The following is a 27,345-nucleotide window of genomic DNA, read 5'->3' as shown; positions in this document are numbered from 1 at the left end:
GACAGAAACAGACAAAGCATAGTCTCGGCCATGCCTTTCGGCCTGGTGGAGACAATGAGAAGTTTTGAACAGGTGACCCTACAGGTAGCAGAATGGAATTGCACAGTGATGACATCACCAGTGGAGGAAGCTGCTAGATCATTGCCAGTACTTCTAGTATAATATTGGACTATAAATAAACATAACGTAAAGTTAAAATACACAGGCAAGACATCCATGCACATTTTAACCACATAGGGTGGTCGATAGGAGAAGGGTCAAGTAATTACACAAATTAAAAACAGAAAATGACAGCTGTCCCACAAAATCATGGGTCTCTTTATTTTGCGGCCAACTGATTTTTGTTTTTAAATGTTTGCCTATTTCTAAATAGTAGTTGGGAAACGGGTCGTTTCCCGATTCTGTGTATCCAATTTCAAAACAAAAATCAATTGGCCAGAAAATACATGTACCATCATGACACTACATAAGACCTCCTATTCTCTCAGGCATATGGTTATTATTATTATTATTACACTATCCCTATTTTCTCTTGAGATACATTGAGTATACTCTGTATGAAATGGACTATATGGACTATAACTTGTCCAGGCAGATTCATAGAAATGTTATAAGGGCAATACCCATTGGGAACGCATGCCCATTGTATACCCGTTCTCGGAGTAGGCTACTTAGTGCAGTTCCCATTATCATAGTACTTGAAGTCCAGTCTATGACGTCAGTACTATAACGTCATATTATGGGATCAAAATATGTGGGCATAAATGGGACATAGACAGACCATAGAGGTATAATGAGACGGACAGATACTGAGATATTTCTGGACCCACTGATCTGACCGACTTTTCACTCTGCAATGCACTCCATCGGTTCCTCAGCGATACAGATGCTAAGTTTGAAGTTCATCGGTCAGGCGGTTCTTGAGAAATTCAGGGGACACACTGAATTTCTGTTGCACCCTCTATGTGTTTTCCCCTGTTTATTGTGTATTATTTTACTCTTAGTATTTGTTGTATATATTTGTTACTGAGCACTTTGGTTCAACGTTGTTGTTTTTAATGTGCTCTACAAATACAGTGGATTGGATTGGACACACAAACACACAGACACACCGAGATATTGTGCATTTATGGATACTATAGATATGAAATAAATGCACTTTTCAAGAAACAAATCTGTTTTCAGTTTGTTATTAAGATTTACTGATTAACTTTTTAGACCTAGATACTGGCAAACACAGATACGTATTGTATGGCTTTTTACTGATAAAATGTTGTCAATTGTCATTCAGATTGTCCTTGAAAACCTTGTCAATCCGCCAAGGCTATAAAACTCATCACGACTATCAACACATAAATACTGAATATGAATAGTTGTGTACATACAGTACAGTGCAGGCATTCAAGCATATACATTTCAATAATAGCCTAGTTGATGTAGCTGCTTTACCACCTGGCTCTTTCCTAACTGTATTTTACAAGATGGCCAGAGATAAATACTTCATACTTTAGCATTTCTGGGTAATTCAGTTATATTTCTATGATATTTTTACGATTCACCAACCGCCATAAATAATTCTGGTGAACTGCCTTACCTCAAGGATGGCTACCACAGAAATAAGTAATTACTATAGATGTCTAGACTACTACTGTAATTATAGGCTATTAGTCATATAGTGTAAAGTATAGCCAATAGGGCTTAAAGGGTTAATCAATTTGTGAATATTTCTGTAAACTCTGTAATTAGACCACAACAAGTAATTGTTTGTTAGGCATTTGTATACATGAAACCGGAGCTTTCATCAAGTCATCCAGACCAAATCAAATTCCATTCATGATTAAATGGAACAGCACTTTTCCTAAGTAGTGTGTTACAGTATGCATGCTTTGTTCGCTTTTACCTCATTTCATTTGTTACAAATTAAATAGATTAAAAAATTGCCAATACATGGAATTTGTACACCAGGTTTGAATCTAATTTCTTGTGTATGTGTGTGTGTGTGTGTGTGTGTTCTCAAAAGGTCTTGCATTCATTGTTTTCCTACTCCCATATAGTTTACATTGTTGTTGCATAGGGTTGCCCAATCTGGAATTTGGTCTGTAAGGTTTCAAAACGTATGCAGGACAACAAAGATACACCTTCATAACATCAGATAGAAGATAGTTTTGTAAATTCAAACAGTGGGAGGGAGTGAAGATTCACTTCATAACCATTCTCTAAAGGGTCCTAAGCCAGTGATAGTATACAGTATATATAGTTGTCTTTCTTTTTACCCCCGTTTCTCCCATTGTATTCACTATGCCAATGAATACCTGCTGTTGTACCCATTGGCTCTGCTGCCAGTGAGGAGACCCCTTTTTTCTTCCAATATCATTATGCCAACTAATACCTCCACTGCCTCCTGCCAGTGAGGAGCCCCCACCGGGAGAACGTAGTGCCTTCGTCCTACTCCCGTTCAGCAATCCCTGTTGACAGGAGCCGTCCCAGCCTTGTAGTACATGCAGTTAAAGATCACCCTCCAGGCCCAGCGTCCGCCCACTGAACACGGCTAATTCTCTCGCTCTCGACTTGTACTGTACGGTTGATGACAAGCTGTTGTACAATTGTCGGGTCAAAGGACGAGCTGGGTGTGGAGGAGGACTCGGTGTAGAGAGGGAACGGTATCAAAAGAAGGCTGAACCCTCTGTAGCAATTGAATGTCTATTGGTTCTAGAATGTGGGAGGATTGAGAATTTACTGTGTCTGGAAAACAAGATGTTATTGTTTAATGTAAAATGTCTGGTTGCTTTTAAGGAAACGTGTCTGAGCATTTTTCTTGTTGTACTCAATGTACTGTATGTGAGAATACTATATGAACATATTGTATAGTGTTAGGGCACAGGTCTTAAGTCTTTCATATATATATATATATATATATATATATATATATATATATATATATATATATATATATATATATATATATATATATATATATATATATATATATATAGCCAAACAAAAATAAGTTTTACTCTTATGTACCGAAGATGTAAGCACACACATTAATACAGCCTATAGTATATTATTTATACTTGCAGGGGATCAACAATATTTCATGCAGACTGTTTTAAGTGGTAGAGGAATCAGAGAGGGTTTACATACATACTGCATATTTACAATGAAGTGGGGCCCCCTTGTGTTCAAAACTGTCCAGTGCCATAAAATCAACCTAGATGGCATTTTAGAAGTACAAGATTTTAGTGTCAGTCATAATTTCCTCCTGTATGAAAAAAATTAAAATACTTACTCCCTATAAATGTACATCTTTGACGACAATTAGGACATGTGCTTCCATCAAGAGAAGTAAAGCCAAAACCGATGTATGATTGAAAATATAAATTCAAATAATCTCTTTATTCATTCTATATAGTTATACACCACTAAAGACAGTGATAGGAGCACACAATGGGTATGAACATTTGTCAATTATTTAGAGGGAGGAATCTTTGCAAGTTTAAACAGAAAAATATATATACCAGAACATTTCCTAATGTTTTGCAGAAAGTACAGCCAGGAAGGGAAAATAAGAATGTACTGTATGTGCCAGATTGACTTCTTTCACTTGCTATTGATGTTTTATTCTGTACAGAGGGACAATTTGTACAAAATTAATGTAGATATATATAACACTACATGAAACAAAGTAAAATCATATATACAATATTAAATGAAGCCATATAGTACAGGTCACATACAAAAGGACACTTAGTTAAGTTATCATGTTTTGGAAATTATGTTAAAACTAAAAAGATCTGCAAAGGTGCCGCAGAATCAAAAAAAAAAAAGAACTATCCCCAAATTATATTCTAAAATCTCCTGTATTTATGCATCCTTTATTTTTCAAAATTACACCTCAGGTTTTGACTCATAAAATCCATAAAACATATCTCCCAGCAAGCAGGGCTGTTCTATAAAAGCATTGACCTCGACAGGTGAAATAAATCAGTTTGTTGAATCTCATTCCTCCAGGAGATGAATCTCATTCCTCCAGGAGAAACGGTACATGTTTAACATGGTAGTTTTAATTTACATCTTTTTTTTTTTCTTTTCCTTTTTCTTTTTTTTGCATTCAAGCAAATACAGTATTAATACAGTTAACAAGCCAAGCCTCGACGCCAGTTTAGTTTCAGCATCTGGCATTCTTATTGGCCACTTGATACCAGTCTGTTTCAGCATTGGGCATTCCTATTGACCAAGACAATACCAAACTGGCATCTAGGCTACTACCCTCCAGGGACAAGACAATGAAGAAACTATGGAGAAAACAAATAAAAAGAGAGGGAACCTACCATATGTCCTCAGTTCAAACAATGGTACTGATACTGACTGACGTTAATAGGTGCCAACTAGCTCCTAACCAGGATGCACCAATTATAATCTATATTTTGTAGCAATTAATCATCTCAAACATCTAATCCCATTATGACAATCCTCATTTCCACATTAACATAGCCTGGTGTGTTTTCCCTTGCGTGTGTATCGTCTTACAGGTCCCTGGTGGGTTAATCAGTGCAACTGGGAGCACCTGATCAGACTCCCAGGGGTATAAGACTTGTAGGTCTTGGGTGCAGTCTTGCAATCATCACCAAACCACCTATCTATGTGCTGACACTATGATAGCACGGATTGCTACATCTCAGATGAAACCAGTAACTAATCACTCAAGATGTATATAATAAATATACATATTTGAAAGAATCCTCAAAACAAAGCTACTGGGATGCTTTGAGGTGGGGAACGGTCACTACTGAAGAGAGAGAGGACCTAATAACTCTTCACAGAACCTAGTGTCCTAAAAGCTGAATGGAGGGTTTAATGTAGATGAGAGATTTAGTTAACTGACCTTCGCCTCAGAGCGCACACAAAATTGCATGTCAGTACAAAGACCAGCTCTGTGACGCTTCTCCCTTTCACCGAAGGAGACAACCCGATACTTCCCAATTACTCATTTAGTGAATGAAACATCCCTATTCAATATATAAGCTTGTGCTCACCTCTCTCATTGCATCCCAGCAGCGCTCACTCTCCACACTTTGGCTTAGCTTCTATTCAGCATTGTGCTTGCCTGTGACAAGGCTGACATGTCATTGCTGGGTCTAAAATAATCTTAAGTTCTAATCAAGCAACCTACCCATTTGATTTTCCTACACTCTACCTTCCTAGTCGGTTGCTGGAAAAGGGAACTTAACATAATTCACATAAGTGGATACAAATAACTAATGCTTCATCGCTTCTTCTAATTATTGTACCATTAAGTACCATTGTTTGAACGGTCATGTCTTGTTATGTTCCGTTTCACAAATAGACAGTGAAATGTCTTAGTCAGTAGGAAAAAAGCATACGAGATCAAAGGGCTGCATATGGCACAACACAAGAAAATGTAAAGTGTTACGTGTCCATGGGACAACTTCACCACACTCTCCGTTATCTTGCCGGACATTGCAAGGCTACAGATGGGCCTTGTGTTGGTCTAGAGAGCACTAAACTAGAAAAAGCTTCATTGAAACATCAGCGACCAAAAACAAAAGGCAGTCAGCAGACACTGCTGCCTAACCTCAGTGTCCATAATGATGCCACACAGACAGACATACCCATCAAACAAACCAGCAAAAACATAAACAACATAACAGCCTTGGCACTGACAAGATGTCCCTGGGATTGAGTGAAAGAAAAGAACAACAAATAACACAACAGAAGAAAGAAAAGAGTCTCGTCTTTTCATTCAACCCACAGTCTCTTCGAAGTTCGTTGTTCCCTTTGACAGAAAAGAAAACAAGTTGACCCGCTGAGGATCCTCCAACGGCGGAGTTCACTTAGTTTCTACGGACCTAGATCCACTCCGCCAGACACACTTACAAGAAGGAATGAAGGAGTGAATGTCATCATGGCATCTGAACTCCCAGTTTTCCACAGTTCAGTGAGGGGCAAGATGGGAGGGATGAAGGGTGGTAAACAGAGGAGACAAATTACAATGTAGTCTTTCGGGGGAGGGGCTGATGGCGGAAACAAAAACAAAAAAAAAGACAACCACCATGAATGCTGCAAGAAGACCTCAAAAACCCTCTTCTACACCCAACTCCTGAGAAAAATCGAAATCTGAGGGAAGTGGTGGTGGGATACAGGACTGCTGTACTGCACTGGCCATGGGTCTAGTTGTGCTGAATGTGCTGCGTCGGTACGCAAGGGCCAGGAGGGGATAACTGGAATGGCAGCAAGAATCTGAAGAGAAACTAAGGATTTAGTAAAGAGCGATGGGAGAGAGAGAGAGAGAGAGAGAGAGAGAGAGAAATTGGGAGCCCATCATAGGCGGACAATATGACTTGGGCAGCTTGCAGCAGGCATGAACAAGATGGGAATGCACAGAGTTCAGAGCCTATTATTCAGGCCCCTCTGGATGTGGAAAGGGAGGGGGGCCAGTTAAACCAAGAGCCAACAGGTCACAGGATCTAGAGTCCATCGTGGGTGGTCAACATGTCGTCGGCTCGGTGGTGGGACTCCAAGGCTTTTGCGGTGTAGATATCCTGAGGCAACTCAGATTTGCGCCGCACCAGATGCCGCTCTTTCCACTGGTCGCGCTGTAACTAGAAGATGGAACAACACAGGCGGGAGGGAAGGGTGGCAGGAAGAGAAGATAGTAGTTAGGGTTCATTATATTACATGTCATCACTTTCATAACTGTCCTACGCATCCTCGCACTGACCATATCGTTTGGGTCCAGTGTTTCAAAAAGAATAGCTTGTGCCGTTATATTTTAAAATGTTGAACATAAAAATAAAACATCAGCATAGGATACCAAGCCAGCCACGCATGTGACAACGATATTTATGTTGGTGTGAAATAACCAGCAACAATCAGAATTACATGCAAGGGAAATAGACAAGCAAAGAAAGCTCTTGATTCCAGAGTTCAGTCCATGGCTAGACTTTAACCCTTTGGCTAAAGCACCAGGTCTTGTTAAAATACACTAAGCAAGTATTTAAAAAAAAACGTAAAAAAACAGTATACACCTAGCATAATAATCCTGTAAGGTAATTTTAGTTGGAAGCATTTGCAAGCATTATAAACTAGAGAAGGCAGGTGAAGGGGGACAGAGAGAAGTCAGTTTTACCTGAGTGGCTCCTTCCTCAACTCTCTTTTTTAAGCTCTGAACATCTTCTATCAAAGACACGTCCGTCTCCATTGCAACAGGACTATTGAGGTCAGAGGAATCAACACATATAAGGAACTATGTTGAAAAGAAAGAAAGGAACAACAAAAAACAGAGCACAAAGGAATGGAAAAAATACTTTCAGTTGCATGCAAAGAATGGATGGGGAAATAAAACAAGCACGTTGGATTATCGTATCCATAAGAAATACTCAAATTAATAAGGCATAGTTGAGGTGTGGCGATTGATAAAATGTACAGTACCTCCCAAGGTTTTTGGGAGTGGAGTCAATTATAATTTACCTGATTATTTCATCAAATATTTTGGATCTAATGATACAAAACCAAATTGGTCAGAGACCATCTACGATCTCAGGTTTTACTTTTCACCACAACTTAGCACTTGTATGTAAGAGGACAGGATAACCTCATTCAGACATTTTATCTTTAGCAGCAGCGTATTTGACTTTGCAACTGGAAAATAACTACCGTAGTCACTATCTGGTCTAAAAGGTACAACAACATTCCAGAAATTGGGCAGATGGAAAGACAACAGCATTTCAGGTACAATAATGGCTTCAGGTATAATAATGGCTTTTTGATGAGAGCAATTCACCCTTGCGCGCACGCACACACACACACACACACACACACACACACACACACACACACACACACACACACACACACACACACACACACACACACACACACACACACACACACACACACACACACACACACACACACACACACACACACACACACACACACACACACACACACACACACACACACACACACACACACACACACACACACACACACACACACAGGGAGTGATGCCCCAAACCCACCAGATGCGTGTCCGCACATGCGCATTATTGCATGCAACTATTCTCTCCAGTAGCCTTTTCAGAGTGCATTTGTTGCTTGCAGAAAGCAGCCCAATAGACCAGGGGTCTTCAACAGGGGGTCCGGGACCCCTAGGGGGTCCTCAGAGTTACTACAAGGGGGCCACCAAATCTTTGTGATTTTTACATTAACCACTTCAACCAAGCATCCCTATTCTGAAGAGAACTTTAGCCAAAAATAGCAGATCTACAAGCACACAACGCCTCGCGCTGCGAGGCGTTGTGCGCTTGTAGAGCTGCTATTTTCGGCAAAGAGGTTTGGTGTAGGGGGAAAAAAGAGCAGACCAAGTACAGAGTGGGTCAAGTTTACTTAGTATGGACGGTTTATGTGGTAAAAAGTCTGAAAACACACATTAAAATGCATCCAACACTAATTACAGTGCTGTCAAACAAGTCTATGAAGCTATCCATGAAATCTATGAAAAGATTATATTCTATACAATATATATTGGGGGTCCCTGCTTTATCTCTCTCTCAGCCAAGGGGTCCTTGGCCTGAAAACGTTGAAGACCCCTGCAATAGACAATGAAATGTCATATTTTAAATGATATGATCATTATTCACATAACTGACTTATTTTCTCCATTGTCTCTAAGACTGCATCAAAAGAATATATCAAGGCAGGGAAAGTAACATTTTACACATTATTTTGCATTCTATCATGATTAGTAGGGCTATAATTTCTGTAGCTTGTTGGAATGGCAAGCCCCACCTTCAGACTTCGGGTGATATGTTTTGATGAGTTAATCCTGCACTCGACTTTGTCCATGTATTTAATAACATTAGTAGGATCAGGGCTGGAGAAGCTAAACAGCTAAACTGTTTGTAGGTTTGAATTTGGTTAATGGAAGTGGCATAAAGCACAGCAGTTGACATGTTAGACCTACACATCAGCATGGATTGAGCATGAGTTTTGGGTTACAGTAGGCCGCCGAGAATGTAAATTGACACGTTCCCAATTCTAAACGATTTTATGGCCATCTAGTCTGTGATAGTTCCAGATGGCCCACTCAAATGTGTATTTACTATTTATTTATTGGTATGGTTTAGTACCCTTGATATACCGTAAATGGAGAGTTGTTTGCCAGTGATATAAATCAGAAGCATTGTCTTCATTAATCGAACATTATATAGGCTATACTATAACAAAGAAAAAGCATTATACAAACGGGAACACTGGTTATATGCAAAATGTATGACTTGATTGGTTCCTCCTAAATGGTGATCGTCTACGTAGACTTCACTCAACGTAAAAATTGAGTGAAGTGATGCAGATATTGTGCATACACAATGTATTTCTATGAAAATATGCAGGCAGACAGGCCTATTTTTACGCCCAGAACCGAGAAATCTGCTTCATGTGACGTGTGCAAGTGGAGCATCCGTGTGCGGCCAATGAGAACTGCTCCATCCATTAACATGGGAGCAAAAGTGAGGTGGCGTCTGTGCGCTTGGGCGTCTGACGGGTTTGGGGCCTGAGGAGGCAAGATAAGTCCTTGAAAGATTTCACTCATTGCTCACCTGTGGATTTGATTTGGCAAGGTTCTCGATCCTGATCCAAGCCTCTTCTCGTTCTTTTGACTTGGCCTTCTCTCTGTTGAACGCAGCAAGCACACGATAAAAACCTTAGTATTAATTTAACAGAGTGTACAAATGTACCAAATGGACTCAAAATGGAACATAAGGGTCTATTTGGTTACATGTGTTAAAAATTGATAAATTAACAAAATGCATTTAACGCTGAGGATTTTAGTGTGTAACAATTGATTATAACAAACATTTTGGAAATAATACGGTTGCATATCAAAAAGAGCAACGTAGAGGTGTGGATAGTTGTGCTGTGAAACGCCAAACTTTGACGTCAATTACGTACACTAGGAAACAGACAAGCTTTCAAATGCATTCAGTCTCAGACAAAGAGTTAATATCTGACCTTGCCACCAAATTACACCAAATGCCAGATATGGAGAACTAATAATGAGAAGTTTCATGGCCTTGTATCGTGATTTGATGAAGATACAGTATACCATGTCATTGCAGACAGAGGGACATGCTGTTCTAACACAGAGACAGACAGCCACTTCACTAGACTCTGTATACAGACTAGGTGAGTAGTACATACTTATTTTTCTCAGCCCTGAACTGCTGTGTGCAGTCGTCAAATAGCTTCTGATTCATCTCCATGAAGAGTTTCAGAGCATTGTAGATGAGGCCATGAATGGTCCTGTGAATGAACACAAGCAAACATACACATGAGTCAGCCTGGAATCAGAGCCCAACACGCACATTAAGCATTACTTGCAAAGGCCAATGTTGTCCCCCAGCACAAAAACTAATTTAGATTCCTGGAATGACTTTCTATTAGCACTAAAGCAATTATTTTGCTTTTGACACTTCAAAATGTCTCACGGACAAAATTATTCCTATCACATACAGCACGACATTTTGTTGGTCAGCACTTTATAGCAGAATTACACTTTGATAGAGGTTTGGGTTGTGTAGTTACCTTGCCATGATGAAACTCCCAAATATTGGTAATATATCTTCAATAGGCTTATGGCTGCACAGATACTGTATACATCATCTCCTCAAGGACTTGCATTGCACAGTGAAATAAGTCTCAACGTCACTCTTTTAGCATGTAAACAAATGCAAACAAAGTGGATTCTGCCATTATGTAACATTACAAAACAACTTTTTTTTATAATATGCATATTTAAAAAATGACAAATTCCTGTTGATTTTACTTTTTGAAGATCCTGATCTGGATCCCAGGATCCAGTCCGAATTCTCTTCCCAATGCAAACAGTAAAATCAAAACCAAGTTGACATTGTTATTTAAAAAGGAATGTCATGTTCGGTTTCTAATGTTACATACAGTATTGGCAGAATCTGCTACTCAGCTGCTGCATCTTCTTTTGCGTTCATTTTTGTGCTAAAAGAGTGACGTTTCAATGTGCAATGTCAATGACTATTTTTTAATATTTAGTTATTTTCTAAACAAACTAACTATTGAAGATGCCACACCAATATTAGGAGGACATCATGGCAACAAAGAGTTTTTGTTGAATTTTACATCAAAATGGGTCTTTGTTAATCCATAACAGCATAGAATGCCAATGCAAGGTTGCCAACTTTCAGGAATTGGTTGGCGAGGCTTATGGCTGCACAGATACTGTATACATTACAGTATATAAAAGATATGTTAACCAGTCATTTGTACCAGTTTATCCAAGATTACGGTTGTTTTGCTTGTACTGTAAAAACTCTAAATCTAAATACAATGCAAGCCCAAACTGTTCATATATCATAATTTAAAGTTTTACTGAACAATGTTAATGATTATATGCGAGTAACATAACGTGTCAATTTGAGATACGTATCCGTCTGTCTATCCATCTGTTAGTTGTTTATTTTTTATGGTGCCGTCCAAATGGAGGGGCGGTATTAAGCCGCCTCTTTCCTTGTCCCTCCAGTCTCACTGTTTTGTCTTTTTTCCTTGTCTGTCTTCATTCATGACTGCATCAATTCACACCTGTTCTGCATCTGAATATATTTATAATTTCCCTTGTATTTCTGTACATCTTGAATCAGCCGTCCTTCATGCACCTGTCCTTCATCTGTCTGCCAAGTCTCCTTCTTTCCTTCCTTCTCTCTCCTCATCTCTTCCCCCCCACTGTCTATAACTGTAATATTGGCCATACTGTTACAATCTGACACAAACTTATCTAAATTTCTACTGGTACTAGCTTAGAGTTAATTCTCTCAATAGAGGATTAACAATGATCCAGTTTCCCTGTGGTATATTCAAGTAAGCTAAAAACTGCAAAAAGCTGGAGACTGTTCCGTCTACTTAATTAACAAGTAAAATAGATCTGGAACAACACTAGCTTTTGTTCAAGTAAGTTTCATATAATGTCATCTGTCAATCTTTTCTCAACTATCTGACTCACCTGTCTGCCAGATGCAGTCAGATCTTGTGAAGGCAGCAACACAAGAGGGAACGCTTGTTTTTCTCATGAGTGTGTGGCGGGTTACAGACAACTCGCAATACAATCCATGTACACAATCTGTCCTCATCTAAGGGGACTAAAACGATACAGCGCCAAAAAGATACAGTGCAAGAGTGAACAAGACTAGCGGACCAACCACTACTATACCCTGCCTGTTTAGCCTTCATGTGGTCCTGTCAATGCCGTAGCCACTGGCAGTGGTCTGACCCCTCCAGTCCAGTACATTTGACTTTATTGAACCAAATTAGTCACATTAATTTGCTTGTGGAAAATACTACACATTAACTACAAAATCACAAGAACAAGGCAGTGACAAATTTGAATTGTCTAATAACATGGCCTAATCTATCCATCATCCTGTTTATTTTTTTAAAAGCAAACAATGTATGTATTTCAGACTTTAATATTTTTCATTGATTTAATACTTAAGATTATTTAATTAACATGCGTGTGTGTAAGCTGTATTAATTTCACACTGTTGAAGCCGTAAACATGGTATTGTGCACCAAAGTCACATGGCTACAGGCAGAACACTTTTCAAATACGTCAGTAGTGATCAGGGGCCATTACAGGTTATGATGAAAAAAAGAAAACTTCTCTGGAAGTACTAAACTAATGTTAAAGGAAAACACATTAATAAAAGAACATTATAATTTTGTCAGATGACCTTGTGAGCCATAATAAGTGGCCATATTGTGCCACGGGACATTGTGTTGGCACTTGGTAATGACAGTTCTGTGAGAGGATACAGCTAATAATTTCCACCATAGTGTGAAATGTACTAGATCTCATATGAGCAAACGTACTTGTTCCAGTGGGTCTTAGAGTTGCGGTAGAGGGCAGGGAACATGATTGGCAGAATTTTAGCTGCATTGTCACTGATCAGACTCATGATGTACTCGTTATTCCAGTAGTAGAGAGCCCTCTCTGCCACCTGAGAAACAACACATACACACGTTATGTACAGCAGCTCCAACTACTGACTCTTTACCAGCAAGCCTTGTTAACATTTCATTAACCACTTTAACCCCGGCATGCCTATTTTGGGCATGTCATTACAGGCGAAGGTTTTCATAAATCTCCGGAAAACAAACTGCAACATCACAGTGAAAAATCAAAGACTAATGTAAGTTTTAGAATTGTGATCATTTCTCATCAGTGATGAACATGAGCAATTTCAGACTGCAAAGTGCACTTTAAAATGTTGTCTAGATACCGAATATGGTCTGGGTGCAATGCTATTTTACCCACAGCTTGTGCTTCAAGTTAAGAACAGCTTGAGGATGGTCTTATCACATGGCCCAGTGAGGCACAGGTGTTTCGTTGTTATTAAGGATATAAAACATATCTGATCTAAAAGCTCGGGTTGCAGTGTGATGCGTTTTGAGCTTGTAGATCATATATTTTCGGTGCAGCTCAGCAGACGCGCAACCAAGTATAAATATTAAGCATAAGAATGTCTCTCACTCTGTGCGCACTGCAAATTTTGCAGGACTCATGTGAGGAAAGAGAGGGAGAAACTTCTTCATGCAGCTGATAAATATTCTGAAATAGCCTACCCCTTATAACGCAAGAATGTCGTGAATCCATAGCGTCATTGTGCCATTCTTTATCTCTCTGTAGTTATCCACATAGAAAAGCATTCTGTGTGTCTTCTGCTTTCCGCCACAGATAGGACTGCACCTCACGCCGGGCGCAACCTGGTTCTTAGAAGGTGATGGCACCAGACACTCTGATTGGTTTTATTAATGCAACGCCCAAAACACACCCATGACTAATTCAGAGCCCTTAGTGCTGGGTGCTGACTGCTGACACATAGTGCCCACTAGATGGGACCATTTCGCTGGACATCACCCCCTCAGTGCAAGTTAAGACCATTCACCATGGCACAAAGTTCCGCTGTTAAAATAGGGCCTTGAGAGTGTACAAACAGAATGTGTACACTCAGTGGTTAAATTAACACTGAGGATTTTATTGTGTGTGTTGCTATAGATATAGGCTATAAGTAAAGTAAAGTTTTACAGTGTTTACCAATTGTATTAATTCTCAGAGTTAAATTAACACTCAGGATTTGACAATGTGGTGGTCAGTTGTCAGTTACCTGGAAGTGCGGGCTGGATACACACTTGGCCAGTTGTCTGAAGAGAGGCTCCTGGACCTTGACGAACTCAGAGGGCTCAATGACATCCAGGATCTCCTCCAGCTCATTGAGGAACATCACCTCCTTGGGACTGTGGGTCTTGGGCCAGTACTTCAGTAGGGCCATCACCACCTGTCCAGACGGTCAAAAGGAAGATGATGGGGTTGAATTGCTAACAGTTCACAAAAAGGGATATTTTGGAATAAATAGAGGCAGTTTATCAGTAGTTACAGTAGGAACAATAAACTGATTTTGCATTGGGATGCACCGATATATCTGACATGGATATCAAATCGTTGGACAATATTCCAACGATATTCCCATAATAATAAGCGGACATTCACTGATTGCAGTAGCCAATTTGTATCTGCGCTGGCTGGTGTGTGGGTTATCTGCCGCCTACCAAGTTGAAGATTCGGAACAGTTGTTTTTTATAAGGAAGATTTATTTGTTTCCCTGGCACAAAGGGGGAATGAACAACAAAAATAAAATAAACAAATATAGGCATCCGTTTCAAATTTGCCAAATTATCATTTTAAACATCTGTATCGGCCTTGAATTTCCATCGGTGCATCCTTTTTGCAGTGTAGTCACACAGAATGTGTAATTAATCTGACATACCGGTTCAGTGAGAGTGCTGTCCTTCTCCAAAAACTGCACCACACAGTAGGCCAGCTATAAAAAAGCATTCAAACATTACACACTAAAATCACACCACATGAACCCTAGCGTCCCTATTCTTGGCATGTTATAGTAGGGGAACTGGGCATGGGACAAACATTTTGGTTAAAATAGCTGATCTACAAGCTGACAATGCATCATGTTAAGGATGTATGATTAAGTGGTTAAGGTAGGGGGGTTCCCAACAAAATGTGTCAATATAGCATCAACATCAGTTTAACCTCTTTAACCCTATATACACACACACACAAGCTATTTTCAGATGTGGATCCGCGGCCAAATGCATTTGGTGGTCCCCGTAATGAAAAGGTTTGAGAACCACTACTGGGTTAAATGTTCAGGTGGTTTGAGTGAACGCACAAGCAAACTCAGTGTAACACAGGATGAGATAAGCCAGCTGACACATCATTTCCACCGGGCTACAGAGAGACAGACTGGCGTAACTGGTGTAACCATAGTTACTAACTCAGCCGTCAGAATGCCAGGTGTCCAATATCACCGCCTTCTAGGTCTGCTGCTCTCTAAAATGAGGAATGCAATAGGGCTGCAACTGTCGATTACTTTTTCGATCAATGGAATAGCAGTGGTCGTGTTTATATTTTTTTACATAAACAAATTGAGTAACCACATTTCATACTTCGTAGCTCAACGATGTGATCATGTATATTCGCTATTTTGTATGACAAGTTACGTGTCGCATCGCAACGCGTTGTGAGCTTGTAGATCAGCTATTTTCATATGACATCAACTTTTTGCATATGACATGCCCAAAATAGGGATTAATTGTATTAAAATATGGATTATTTTCCAAATGGCTTCAAAATGTTAGCATCATTCATTCATTTAAAATGTTTGTATATATATATATATATATATATATATATATATATATATATATATATATATATACACATACATACATACATACACACATATATTAGTGCTGTCAAGCGATTCAAATTATTAATCGCATGATTTGTGTATTCTATTAATCGCATATTTTTTATTGGCTCAAACTTGAATGATGAACTGAAAAGCAGTGCATTGTATACGGAGCAGGATGCATCCACATTTATTATTATTACTTTAATTATGTATCCAATACATTATAAAACCAATGTTATTTATTTAATTATCTTTTCAATTATATCCTCTCTGGTATACACACACAAATCACCCTGTATTTATTATTACACGCACACACACACACACCAAAGTTGTTCTGGAAGATGTTTTAAGCTGGGCTGGGGGCTTATCAAAGTATGAGTGTATGGCTATGTACACATCAAAAGCCAGGTGCTGAACAAACGAATACACTAAAGACCGCTGTATACTCCAATTTTAATGCCGAAATAAAGTCGGTTCGGCTCTGTCCAGACTACAATATGACGTTCATTCAGAGGTTCAGGGGTACCGTCCTAAAGTTGGCTGTACTTTGCCACCGAGATGTTATTGTGACATTTCGAACTCATTTCGGCTTCAAGTTCATTTTGTCGGCAGTGAAGCCAAGGAAATACGGGTACTTTGGAAGAGACACACGCCAACTTCCAAATGCTTGTGGCCGGGAAATGAGCTTTGCAGAGCGGATAGAGTGTCAGCTGTCTCTTGCTCCCTCTAGCTCCTGTGCGCTCTGGTTGGGAAGTGGTGACAGAGACCCAGCGATGGGCTATGCACGTTCTAAAGTCGCTGTGATTGGTTGAAATGGCCGTATATCCTGCCCCCCAATTGCTGTCATGGGTTTAGATGCGCAGAGGGAGTGTTCAGATCAGGAAGCCGTATGAATCTTAGACCTAGGGATGCTTCAAAGGGGCAATTTAATTTTTTTTAAAGGGCGATTAATGCGATAAAAATATTAACGCTGTTAATTCGGTCATTAACAGCTCAACTTTGACAGCATACATGCACACACACACACACACACACACAATGAAATACGGACATAAATTCTCAATTTACTACCAGAAGGGCTCTATATGAGGCCCCCCTTCTGTTTTCACTCAATGCTAAATATCTTCCCCAAAAATAGCTCATAATGCGTTGCACAGTGGTGCCTTGTGAGCTTGCAGATCTGCCATTTTCACAGAATGTTAACTACAGAATAAGGATGCTAAGGTTCTTAAGATGCTTAAAACAATTCAAATACACAATTCCATCTGCCAAAGTAATACACAGAGACATCTTACCTGTGGATGGTAGACACTGAGTGATTTGACTTTGTGCAGAGGCAGAAGAACCTTCAACAGGAAGATCTTGTGCTCTTCTTTTAGTGGTAAGGCAAACCCGTTGATTATACTGCGGGAGAAACAAAAAATATGCACTGAGGGAGAAACAAAAACATTATGCGCCGACTATCATTCTAAGGCTTTGTTCATCACATTGAAATATCAATTGCAGATTATGGTAATCAGGAAGCAGTCCACATGGTAGAATGATTTGCAAGACCCAATACACATCATTCGTGCAGACATTTAGGCTATGTTGTCAATTATTAATAGTATGATTAAATTGCTCCCCATACCTTCCAAGAATTTCCAGGAGTTCAGCTATACCGTTATGGTGCTCTGTCTCATAGATAAACCTACAGGAAAACATAAGGACTTCCTCAGTTGCAACACAATGATCATTTCTTATTCATCAGAGAAGCCAATGAATCATGAAGTCAAGTTGTGTTGTGTCTATAAACAAAGGGCTGAACTCACCTATAGAAAATATTATTGATCTGTTTTCTGATGTATGCCCTCAGGCCCAGGAACTTTCCATAGATTCTGTGGAGGGTGGTTTTCAGGAAGTCTCTCTCTCTGGGATCTTCACTATCAAATAGATCTAGAAGCTACAACAAAACAAAGATATACAGTTTGTATGGGGAAATTCATGATGGTTCTCTAAACCTGTGTGTCATCTTACAATAGTCATAATACCAACAAATAGGCTTTGTGTTCCCCATAACGGTTTTATTTTCCTCAAAAGGTTTTAAGTTATATTGAAATCCAAAACGATACATAAAAAATATATACTGAAATCCATAATGAGAGTTTTTAGTCTAAATTAACAATAATACAGCACAATTTTATATGTGTATTAATTTAAAGTGGTGATGAGACCGCAGCCATGCGGTTCTCTGAAAACACACAAGCATTCTCTGTGGCCATGTTATAAAAGTACTTTATCACTTTTGGTTCTGACTGAACACGGTGAACTGGTAAACATTTGTGTCAATGACCTTTGGCTCTTACCTGCATTACAAATTTCTGGTCGATGTATTTCTTTGCTATGTTGGGCTGAAAGTCAGGGGATTCTAAAAATCTAAGGAAAAACTCATAGACGAGCTGGAGGAGAAAGAGACAAGAAAATATCAAAACTAAACATTTGGCAGAAGACAACATTAGATTCAAATTGAAGAAAGCATGCTCAATGCACAGCAGTTACTCTTCGATGCCGCAAATGGGACTATAAATAAATACAGCTTTTCTATTTGCTCCGTTTGTCTCTGCAATAGGATTGGAATTAACTTCCACTAATGCAGATCAATTTAGGCGTTCATTTGTGTTTATAGTATTCTTTCATTAACCACTTGAGCCCTATAGACTTTGTCATACGACAGATAGCGAGAATAGCCGATCCACAAGCTCACAACACGTCGCGATGTAATGCGTTGCGAGCTTGTTGACCAGCTATCTTTGAAAAATGTTGAACATTTTGAAAAATTGCTCAAAATATGATGCCAGGATTAATGTGGTTAACCTGTAAGTGTGGCCATGCAGCCTCAAGCGTGGGCTCATCCTCTTCCGGGTCAAACTCTGCTCCAGTGGGGTTGGACGATGGAGGCAACGTTCTAAACATATTCACTGCAAACTGGAAAGGAAAGAGACAAACAATGATCAGAACTTTGACCTTATAAAATACTTTTAGGTCTTCGGCAGAACCTAATGTTTGAACTAAACATACCGAATGTAGACTGAAAATGCACTGTTTCCATATTCACATATTCGTATCTTAAATGTTTAATCAAGTTGATTTCTATGTTGTCTTTAAAAGGCAAATTGAGAAAGTATCCTCCAGCAAGCATGTGCCACAATAGTGTTTTGCAATCAATATGGCTATACAGTAGCTTCCTCCCAGGGCACAAATCTCTTCCGCCTTGAAAATGAAAATACTGTGGATGCCAGCATGATAGATGACTGAGCAATGAATCAAGTAAACTAAAAAGCCCTTGAATTAGATTAACTATTACTATTTTACAAGCGTTTACCAGACATCTCCCGGTTTCCTTAAATTCTGGTCGCATGGTTGGGCCAAGCTATTCACTGCCATTTGGTCTAGGGAACAGGTGTCAATTTAGATAGATGCTAGGTTCATTGGTTTAACTGGCATCCGATAGTTTCAAATGTACATTTTTTTATATTATATTGTTTAGACTGATGCTAGGTTCTTGGTTTACCTATGATCCTAGATTTCTAGGCACTACACTCTCTCTGCATTTGATGCATGCGTTTACCTTGGTTTACCTATGATCCTAGATTACTGAGGCACTATACGGTCTCTCTGCGTTTACCTTGCTTACTGTAAGTCGCTCTGGATAAAGAGCGTCTGCTAAATGGGTAAATTGTAAATTGTGTCATTCATGCTAGCAAAAGCTACAGCACCCACTCTGTTGAGACATCTCCAACAGTGCTGTGCCACGCAGCATTGAAAAGCATAGAATTGCTGTTGTGTGTTCCGGTGCTCTGAAATATGGCAACAATTGTCATAATAATGATTCATGCAATTTATGATTATTTTTTAAATTCCTTGCCCACGCTCTAATATCAGTCATATTTCTCAAATTCTACCAATGCATGATTGATTGGTGATGAAACAATTACGCCAACGTCCATGCTCATGAATGTTGCAAAATGTACCATCTTTAGCCATCTCCAAATAAAATCGTACCTCTGGCTCTGCATCCTTGTAACTGGCCCTTAGGTTTACATGGGCTTGGCCCACAATGATCAAAGTGTGTGTTATGTTCTTGGTCTCTCACAGTGTCAACTGACTCCCCTGTGGGCTGCTATTCCCAGCCACACAGATCATGGGACAGTGCAGGTGGCCTACTAAAAACACTAGGACCCTTGTTTGGAAAGAAGGGCTTCTAGGTAGATTTTATGTACTATAACTCTGAACAGGCTGTGGATATGATACTTCTCTGTGCATTATTTCAGGAAATGTTACATGAACACTTGACAAGCTTCCTCTTGAAACCCCTTTATACTTGCTCAACTAGTCTTGGCTCCACTTGGTCCACTCTTTTATCTCCTCTACACACCAAATCTCTTCGCCGAACACGTTGCAACATCAAGTTGTTTTTAGAACATTATTATCATTATTATTAACTAGATATTGAGATCACTACTGTAAGTGTGAATTAGCAATGCCATGATACAGAAACCACTGATATTTTTTTCATGGTGGCTTGCTCTTAAGTGAAGTTTAAAATCAAATTTCTCATGTCCAGGTAGCTCAGCCGGTAGAGCACTATCCTTTAGACCACAAGTTCTGGGTTCGATCCCGGGCACCGCCAACTCAGCGTACTCTACGAGTACTAAATATCATGGCTTGGATAACCAAGTTGTGCAGTAAGTACAGGGAGCTGAGCTGATGGTAGATGTTGCGCTCCACCTCAGCAGTCCATCTCCCAGGATGGAGTCTATCTCTTATCTTTTTATGTTCTTTTAATAAATGAATGCCTTATTTTGCATGTTGTTGTTTGACAGTGTCGCTCAAAATGGGCAAAATAAATTTGCTAGCCTAGATAAAGGAAGATTCTTTCATTCAACAAGGAGAGACAAAATGGTTTAGAAACGGCACCAATTTTGAAATCCTGGACTGATATTAACATTTCCAGTGATATTTATCCTTATCTGCTTGTGCAGTATATACTGTGCCCAGGACATACATATACTATATGTGTATATACTTCACCTATGTTTGCAGCACTCGAAAACCTAATTGAAACTATTTTCCAATATGTATTTGTATGATCCGTCTATATATTATTGGTCATACTGTAAACATGACATGCAACTTACTGCGCACATTTTGGCACCAAATGTGTGCAGCTTGCACACCTGCTGCTTTTCATCCCTCATTCTGACATTCATGTTATGTAATTGTGTCTTTTTTTAAAGAGTCTAACCTTTGCTGAGAAGCTCTATCCAGATCTGCTAAGTGGAAAAAAATCCTGGATGTTTAAAATGAGAACCAAGTTTTTTTCTGGTTTATGAGAATTTGTACAGAGGAAAGGTTCCATTTACAAAAAATGTGCACATAATATTAGTTAATCAGCAAACCTTTTGCTGACTAAGTGCTAAAGCTAATCCAGATCTCCCCGTCAATACCGTTTCATCTCATCAGCTGAAAACCAGCTCCGTACAGTGGCTCTACTGACCATGTGCACCACCTCTGGGTAGATGGGCTCTGTGATAACATTCCTGTTGTGGGTGATGTACTCCACCATCTCGCTGAGCGCCGCCCGCTTCACCTCCTTCCATTTCAGGTCACTCAGCGGGTCGGACAAGAAGTCAAAGAGGACGCAGCACTGCCGCAGCTTCTGGATAAACAGCTTCTCCTGTTCCGCCGGGGCCACATCTGAGGAGGTAGAGGGGAAGAGTTAGAATGGGCCAAAAAGAACAAGCTGTTAAAGCCTGATTTACAATCTGTCGCACAATGGTGTTGCACACCGAAAAGAGCCAATCTTGCAACGTGTCGTGTAAATCAGGCTGAAGGGAGTACGATTATAATATGATGAATGAAATGAGTCAATGGGTTGTGGGCATGAAAGTGGTGGGAAAGTTCCGTGCTTGAACTGTATTCAAAGCTGCCTCCAAGACGGCGGGAGAATGGAAGAGAACTGCAGGCAGCTATGAGCAGCCGACGGAAGGAAAATAAAATTTGATGTAAATATTAGGAGAAAGGAGAAACAAAGGCTAAGATGTTTAGAGCAGGGTGTGAGGATAATGGATGTAGAGGAGAGGAAAAGACCGGACGAAGAATAAGATATGATTATGACGATAGGAGGAAGAGGAACTGTGGAAGGAACTGTGGAAGTATGTGAAAGATCACAGTCTAGCTTTTGGAATAGCCAATGCCATTGAACTTCAAAAAAAGAAAATCCATTTTGTAGCGAATATAAAAACACAGCCACAAAGGCCACGTTGTTATTTTTATACACAGTGGTTTAAACACTTCCTCATTCTCGTTTCCAAGTGCTCAAAATACACTGACAATCTATGTCATAGATTCAGTACCACTTCTCAAAAGACAGCGTACAGAGCAACCAACCTCTCGCGTTGCTCTGAAGTCCTATCTACTTTCAATGTGGTGCAGTGTGACACTATAACTATAATAAAATTTGCAAAGGACATCAGTGTAGTAGTTTGCAATTCCTCACTCCAACATATGCCAGTGATGCTGTGTTTTGAGTCCACAGTCTGTCTTCACAGGAAAAGCTTAATTCTTCCCCAGCTAAATGGCATTCCTTTTCGTCCAGTTAAATAAAAAAGTTCAACAAAAAAAACTTTTCTTTTCAGTATATGGGGATAAAGGAATGCCATGTCTTTTCTTCATAAAGCCTTTAACAGGCAGGTGTAGGGTGGAGGACTACATCAGGGTGTGGCATAGCTTCGTTCATAAACAGAAGGAGCTGCATGTGGCAGAGACAAGGCCTGTCAAATCAACATGCGCTCCTTGGCTCCGCTGTCTGTTGCCTGGCAACAGACAGCCCCAGCAAGCCCCCCCCCACCCACACTTTCCAGTGTGGCCAGGTATGGTTGTGTTGACACACGACATGCCACCCAGTCCTCGATTGGAACTGGTACCCAGGTCAATGTCTCTTTGAGCTGAGGGTGTGGGTCATGGGTGTGGATGCAAGGAGCCAAGGGCAGCAATGTCAACTCACATTGGTCACTCGTATTAATCCTTAATAGTCTAAATATAAACGTGGACTGTAGATGTGATTGAACGTAAAACTCTTCAGTGACCCTAAATGCCCACACACATACACACACACACACAATCTTGCAGGATTAACAATCCATCGAAACGCTGATCAGCCTCATAACTGATGGTTGTCTTCAGTTATGAGGCTTTTAAGTAACTGCCATCATCTCTGGTGAGCTAAATTATATACTATACACACACACGACTATGATGTTAGGTCTTCTACCAACCAAGTTATCCTTGTAGAGGAATGACACTAAATTTGGGGCTGGGACATTATCTCTGCAAACTGGACTGACAGCATTGTTGAGAAAATCCACCAAGATTAAATGTTGCCATAGTATGTAATGTGGTTTAAAGCTCAAAGTAAGGACACTGGATATCTGACCAATGGAAAGTAGGCATGTGGCATTCAGAGGTGCATCAAAGTTAGCTGACATAATTCATGCAAATCTTTCTTTCCTCTTAAGAAAGGTCTGTGGTTTCAAAGGTAACAAACCAACAAAACCAGTGCACAGACAGAGGACTGTGTTCACTGAACCTCATCAGTTGGCATGGCCCTGAGGCCGTCTGTAGATCATGGTGCCACTCCTGGGCCAAATTAGATAGAAACAAACACATCAAAATGATGAAGACGTTTCATACAGCTCCTCCGATTATGCTGTGACCTGTGGTCCTGACATATTCAATTAGATAATAACCAAGTTAGACTATAACAGAGTTCAACAGTGACAAGGCTGCAAAAACAGGAAATCGACAAACATTTAGTCTTATTGTAAATCAACACATGGGCTAACTTTGCCTCTAAAGAGAACAATTACCACCAGCCAAGATCCATCATATCACACATAATTACCCAAAATTGTCTTGCAGTCCTTTTACCAATTTAAGCAGGTCTGCAGTGGACAGTCACACAGTGTTGACAATAATGAGGGGGAAAACATTCTACAGGAAGAATTGGTCGTACACACCAGGAGATAAAAGCCATAGTGCCAACTACACATGCCCTGATTTCACATAGGCCTACACAAAGAATGAAAAATGCAATAAGACAGAATAGAGGACACTCTCACACCCATCCTTGACATTCTTGCAGAGGGGTAGATTCTGGGTAAGTGGAGATATATCCTATTCAGACATAATGGAGACTTGGCTAAGACACACACACGTGCGCGTGTGCCCGCACGGCATACACACTAGTGCAGTGTCAGTTTCAAGTCTGCCAATTTATCTTGATGACAGCGAGAGGTTGGGAATTCCAGAGGTGAGGGGGGCTGAGTGTGTGAGCTGCCATTTTTGGTAATTTTCATTAAGTATGACAATGAATGGTGTTGTCCCTGGCTGCCACAGCAGAATATCCCCACAAGCTCTGGCAAAGTTGCCATCACGTTCCAGGCGATTATCTCACAATGTATTGTAAAGCAAAAGTTGTAGTGTTGTGCAACAAAAGTAAATGTGCATAATACCGATGCTGTAGGTGGACACTGGAATACTTCTTTATCTGAAAGTAACTACTATTATGGAACATTACGAAACCTTTCAGCTATGATATATATAGCATTTCTAAATATGGAATCGTAATGAATATCAACCAGCATGTGATTTCAAAGTTGTATTCACATTCAGAATGGGATCTTTAGATAACTCCCATCTTCCAGCAAAAAAACTGAATTGCTGTAAGTTCAACCTTGCATTGATGATGGCAAAGGCAAAAGTACAGCCAAATTTGCACACAAGTCTGTTGCATCATTCTCAAAGAGGAGGTGGTCTGTTATTTTTATTTATTTATTTATCCTAGGACTGAAACTGGACTGGAATGTGTCCCAATGGCTTGCGCTCTCTTACACACCTTGACCATGACAAAGCTGTGCTTCCCCTGCAACATAAGGTCACCTGCTTGTGTTATGTTTATGTACACACCTAAAATACCCAGTAGGTTGTGTAACAAACAGATAAAGGCCCACTTGTTGTGATGCCAATATTGACGTTAATCACAATGTGACTGACAACCTATTAATACCACTCACAGTACCCTGAAAAACATATGCAATAGTGTGTGTGTGTGTGTGTGTGTGTGTGTGTGTGTGTGTGTGTGTGTGTGTGTGTGTGTGTGTGTGTGTGTGTGTGTGTGTGTGTGTGTGTGTGTGTGTGTGTGTGTGTGTGTGTGTGTGTGTGTGTGTGTGTGTGTTCCTAGAGGACAGAAGCATGATTTATCTTCTTGTCCCTGTTATGAAGGAAGAGAATAAAATAAATAGTCACACACTGAAATGACAGTCCAACCTGTAGCTGATATTGGTTTGGCAGCACTATATTGTTTTACTGACAGCATGCTATGGTCCATGTAAGATAATGGTTAAAAATAGAGAGAGAGGGGTTCGACTTGTACTTTGCTTTGAGATCAAGTCAAACCCCCCAAGAATATCAAGGCACACTGCTAGTTAAGTTGAGACACATAGGAGCCAAGTCCATTTATTAAAGGCTTTTAATTTTCTACAAGCTTACAATGCATGTGTGAGCTTGTAGATCTGCTATTTTCTACACCTCTTTCCCCAAGAATAGGGATGCTACCCTGGGGTTCAAGTGGTTAATAGAATGATATTCAATTCAATCTTTATTTCAGACCCAGGAAGATCCATATCACAAGAATACAACACCACACAATAAAACAGGAAAATTATAATGCGAATAGCCCACATTGTTCAGTTTCTGACATACAAACATGTGCGCCAATGTTTCCACAGTCTAGAGGTGAACCTGACAGAACTGCGTGTGGGGTCCGTTATGACAGCGATTATGTCATTTACTGACTCGGATGCTCTACACATAAACCTATACATAAGGTTACGTAGCACAGCAGAGCAGGTGGGTACCCCAACACTAACAAACATCTGGCTTGCACTGGAGCTTCTTGGAGCTCTCAGCAGCAGCCTCATGCAGTCCTTATAGGCCACTGTAAGTCGTCTGATGCTGCCTTGCCTGTAGCGACTCCAAAGTTGATAGAAATACCAATGTCAACTAATTGTAAATGGCCATTATATGAAAAAGTATATTTATAATAAAATCATAAAATATTTTGCCAAAATTTGTTACAACTTTGTGTATCAGTGCAAAGACCTGTGTGCATTCAAAACAGATAGAACATGGGGGCTGCAGCTTCCCTGGTTTGTCTAGCACAGGTCAGGGATAAACCAGATGGTTTTGAATAGGTAAAGTGCCACATCAGTACCACATTGCATATATACTTGCCATTTCATGGCTGCACTGTGCAGTTTCCATTGTGACTGAAATTAGTTTCAAACAAAGGGGCAAATACTGCTTACCATCACGCCTTGTCTCAGAATTGTATAGAGAAGTAATATAGCAGCAGACAGAGAAAACATTAGAGTAGGAGAAAGGGGGAGTTTGATTGTTGACTAGATGTCATTCAATGCAGTGGTCCATGCTGGCTTCAATCAAGAGCCTAATCAATAACAGCCCATGGCTCCATTTAACACTGGGCTGCACCACAGATGTAAAATGTAGGCATGGCCTTTACAACAAGCTAGTAGCTTCCATTCTACCTGTATCAGAGACAGTGTTCCTGTTGTCATAGCATAGGACATTAGACAACCCCCAAACATAAAACACACAGTTCTGCACAGGAGAGACCTGGGCCGCAACATCCATTGCGACCGACAACAGTTCATCTATACATGTACTCTCAAACTGATTTGTGCACAGATGTACATGAGTGTGAAAACCCCTGAGCCAGGGATGAACAGTGAGACAGCAAAGACAAATATGAAATGTGGATTTACAGTTGTCTTGTTTAATTTTTCTACAAGCACTACATTACTGACATAACACCAAAGAAACAAGACAAGACACACACACACATTAACATGAAAAGGTAGGGAGACAACCCTTCCCTAGTCTATGACCTCACTTCCTTTGACATCACTAGGCTGGCGGGGGGATGGGCACAGAGAGGAGAGCTAGCTAGTAAAACCAGCTTTTTATGCAGCTCCCTGTCCTCACAGCTACGCAAACGAGCCTTGCAGATGAGCATTCCGCAGTTACAGTTAAAGCACAATATAAGCCCTTAATCAACTGGTCCTCTAAAAGAAACAAAAGACATCAAACACCTGATTGCTGACTAACCAGGCAGTAACCAGTGGAGGGGAACAGGAGCAGAGCAGCACACAGCTCTCTCTCTCTCTTAATTCCCTGGGACAATAGAGAATACATTGTGCTTACATACCTCTGAAGTGCATAAGGGCCACCGGCTGGAAAGGCCCGTTGGAATTGGGTGCATCCACAACCATCCTGTCCCCGGATTTATTGCATGTCAACATCTAAACCTCTACCAGGAAGGCGATCCACTCAGGGCGAGAGGCCAGCCTCCATTTTAGCACAAAGGCAGATCAGAAAATGAAGCTCTCTGCTGCTGGAGGGA

At 40.1% G+C, this 27,345-nt stretch overlaps 1 protein-coding gene across 2 annotated transcripts; it reads right to left on the bottom strand.

Moving 5' to 3' along the window:
* Positions 1-3,363: 3,363 nt before the first annotated feature.
* On the bottom strand, positions 3,364-27,345 carry LOC308074527 (serine/threonine-protein phosphatase 2A 56 kDa regulatory subunit gamma isoform). Of its 2 annotated transcripts, none has more exons than XM_080413999.1 (14): positions 27,151-27,345; positions 21,361-21,560; positions 18,678-18,788; positions 18,170-18,262; positions 17,636-17,766; positions 17,455-17,514; positions 17,120-17,228; positions 14,877-14,930; positions 14,217-14,387; positions 12,922-13,049; positions 10,225-10,326; positions 9,624-9,696; positions 7,151-7,267; positions 3,364-6,623 (listed from the first exon to the last, which is right to left on the bottom strand). In XM_080413999.1, the coding sequence occupies exons 1-14, from the start codon at positions 27,242-27,244 to the stop codon at positions 6,489-6,491; spliced, it is 1,578 nt and encodes a 525-aa protein (XP_080270125.1). In that variant the 5' UTR covers positions 27,245-27,345; the 3' UTR covers positions 3,364-6,488. The 2 variants fall into 2 exon arrangements, with proteins under 2 accessions (XP_080270125.1, XP_080270126.1); XM_080414000.1 differs by having other exon boundaries at positions 6,483-6,623; positions 7,151-7,232.

Source organism: Gymnoscopelus braueri, assembly GCF_963280865.1.
Source record: "Gymnoscopelus braueri genome assembly, chromosome: 19".
Lineage (NCBI taxonomy): Eukaryota > Metazoa > Chordata > Actinopteri > Myctophiformes > Myctophidae > Gymnoscopelus > Gymnoscopelus braueri.
This window is presented reverse-complemented; position numbering and strand designations above follow the sequence as displayed.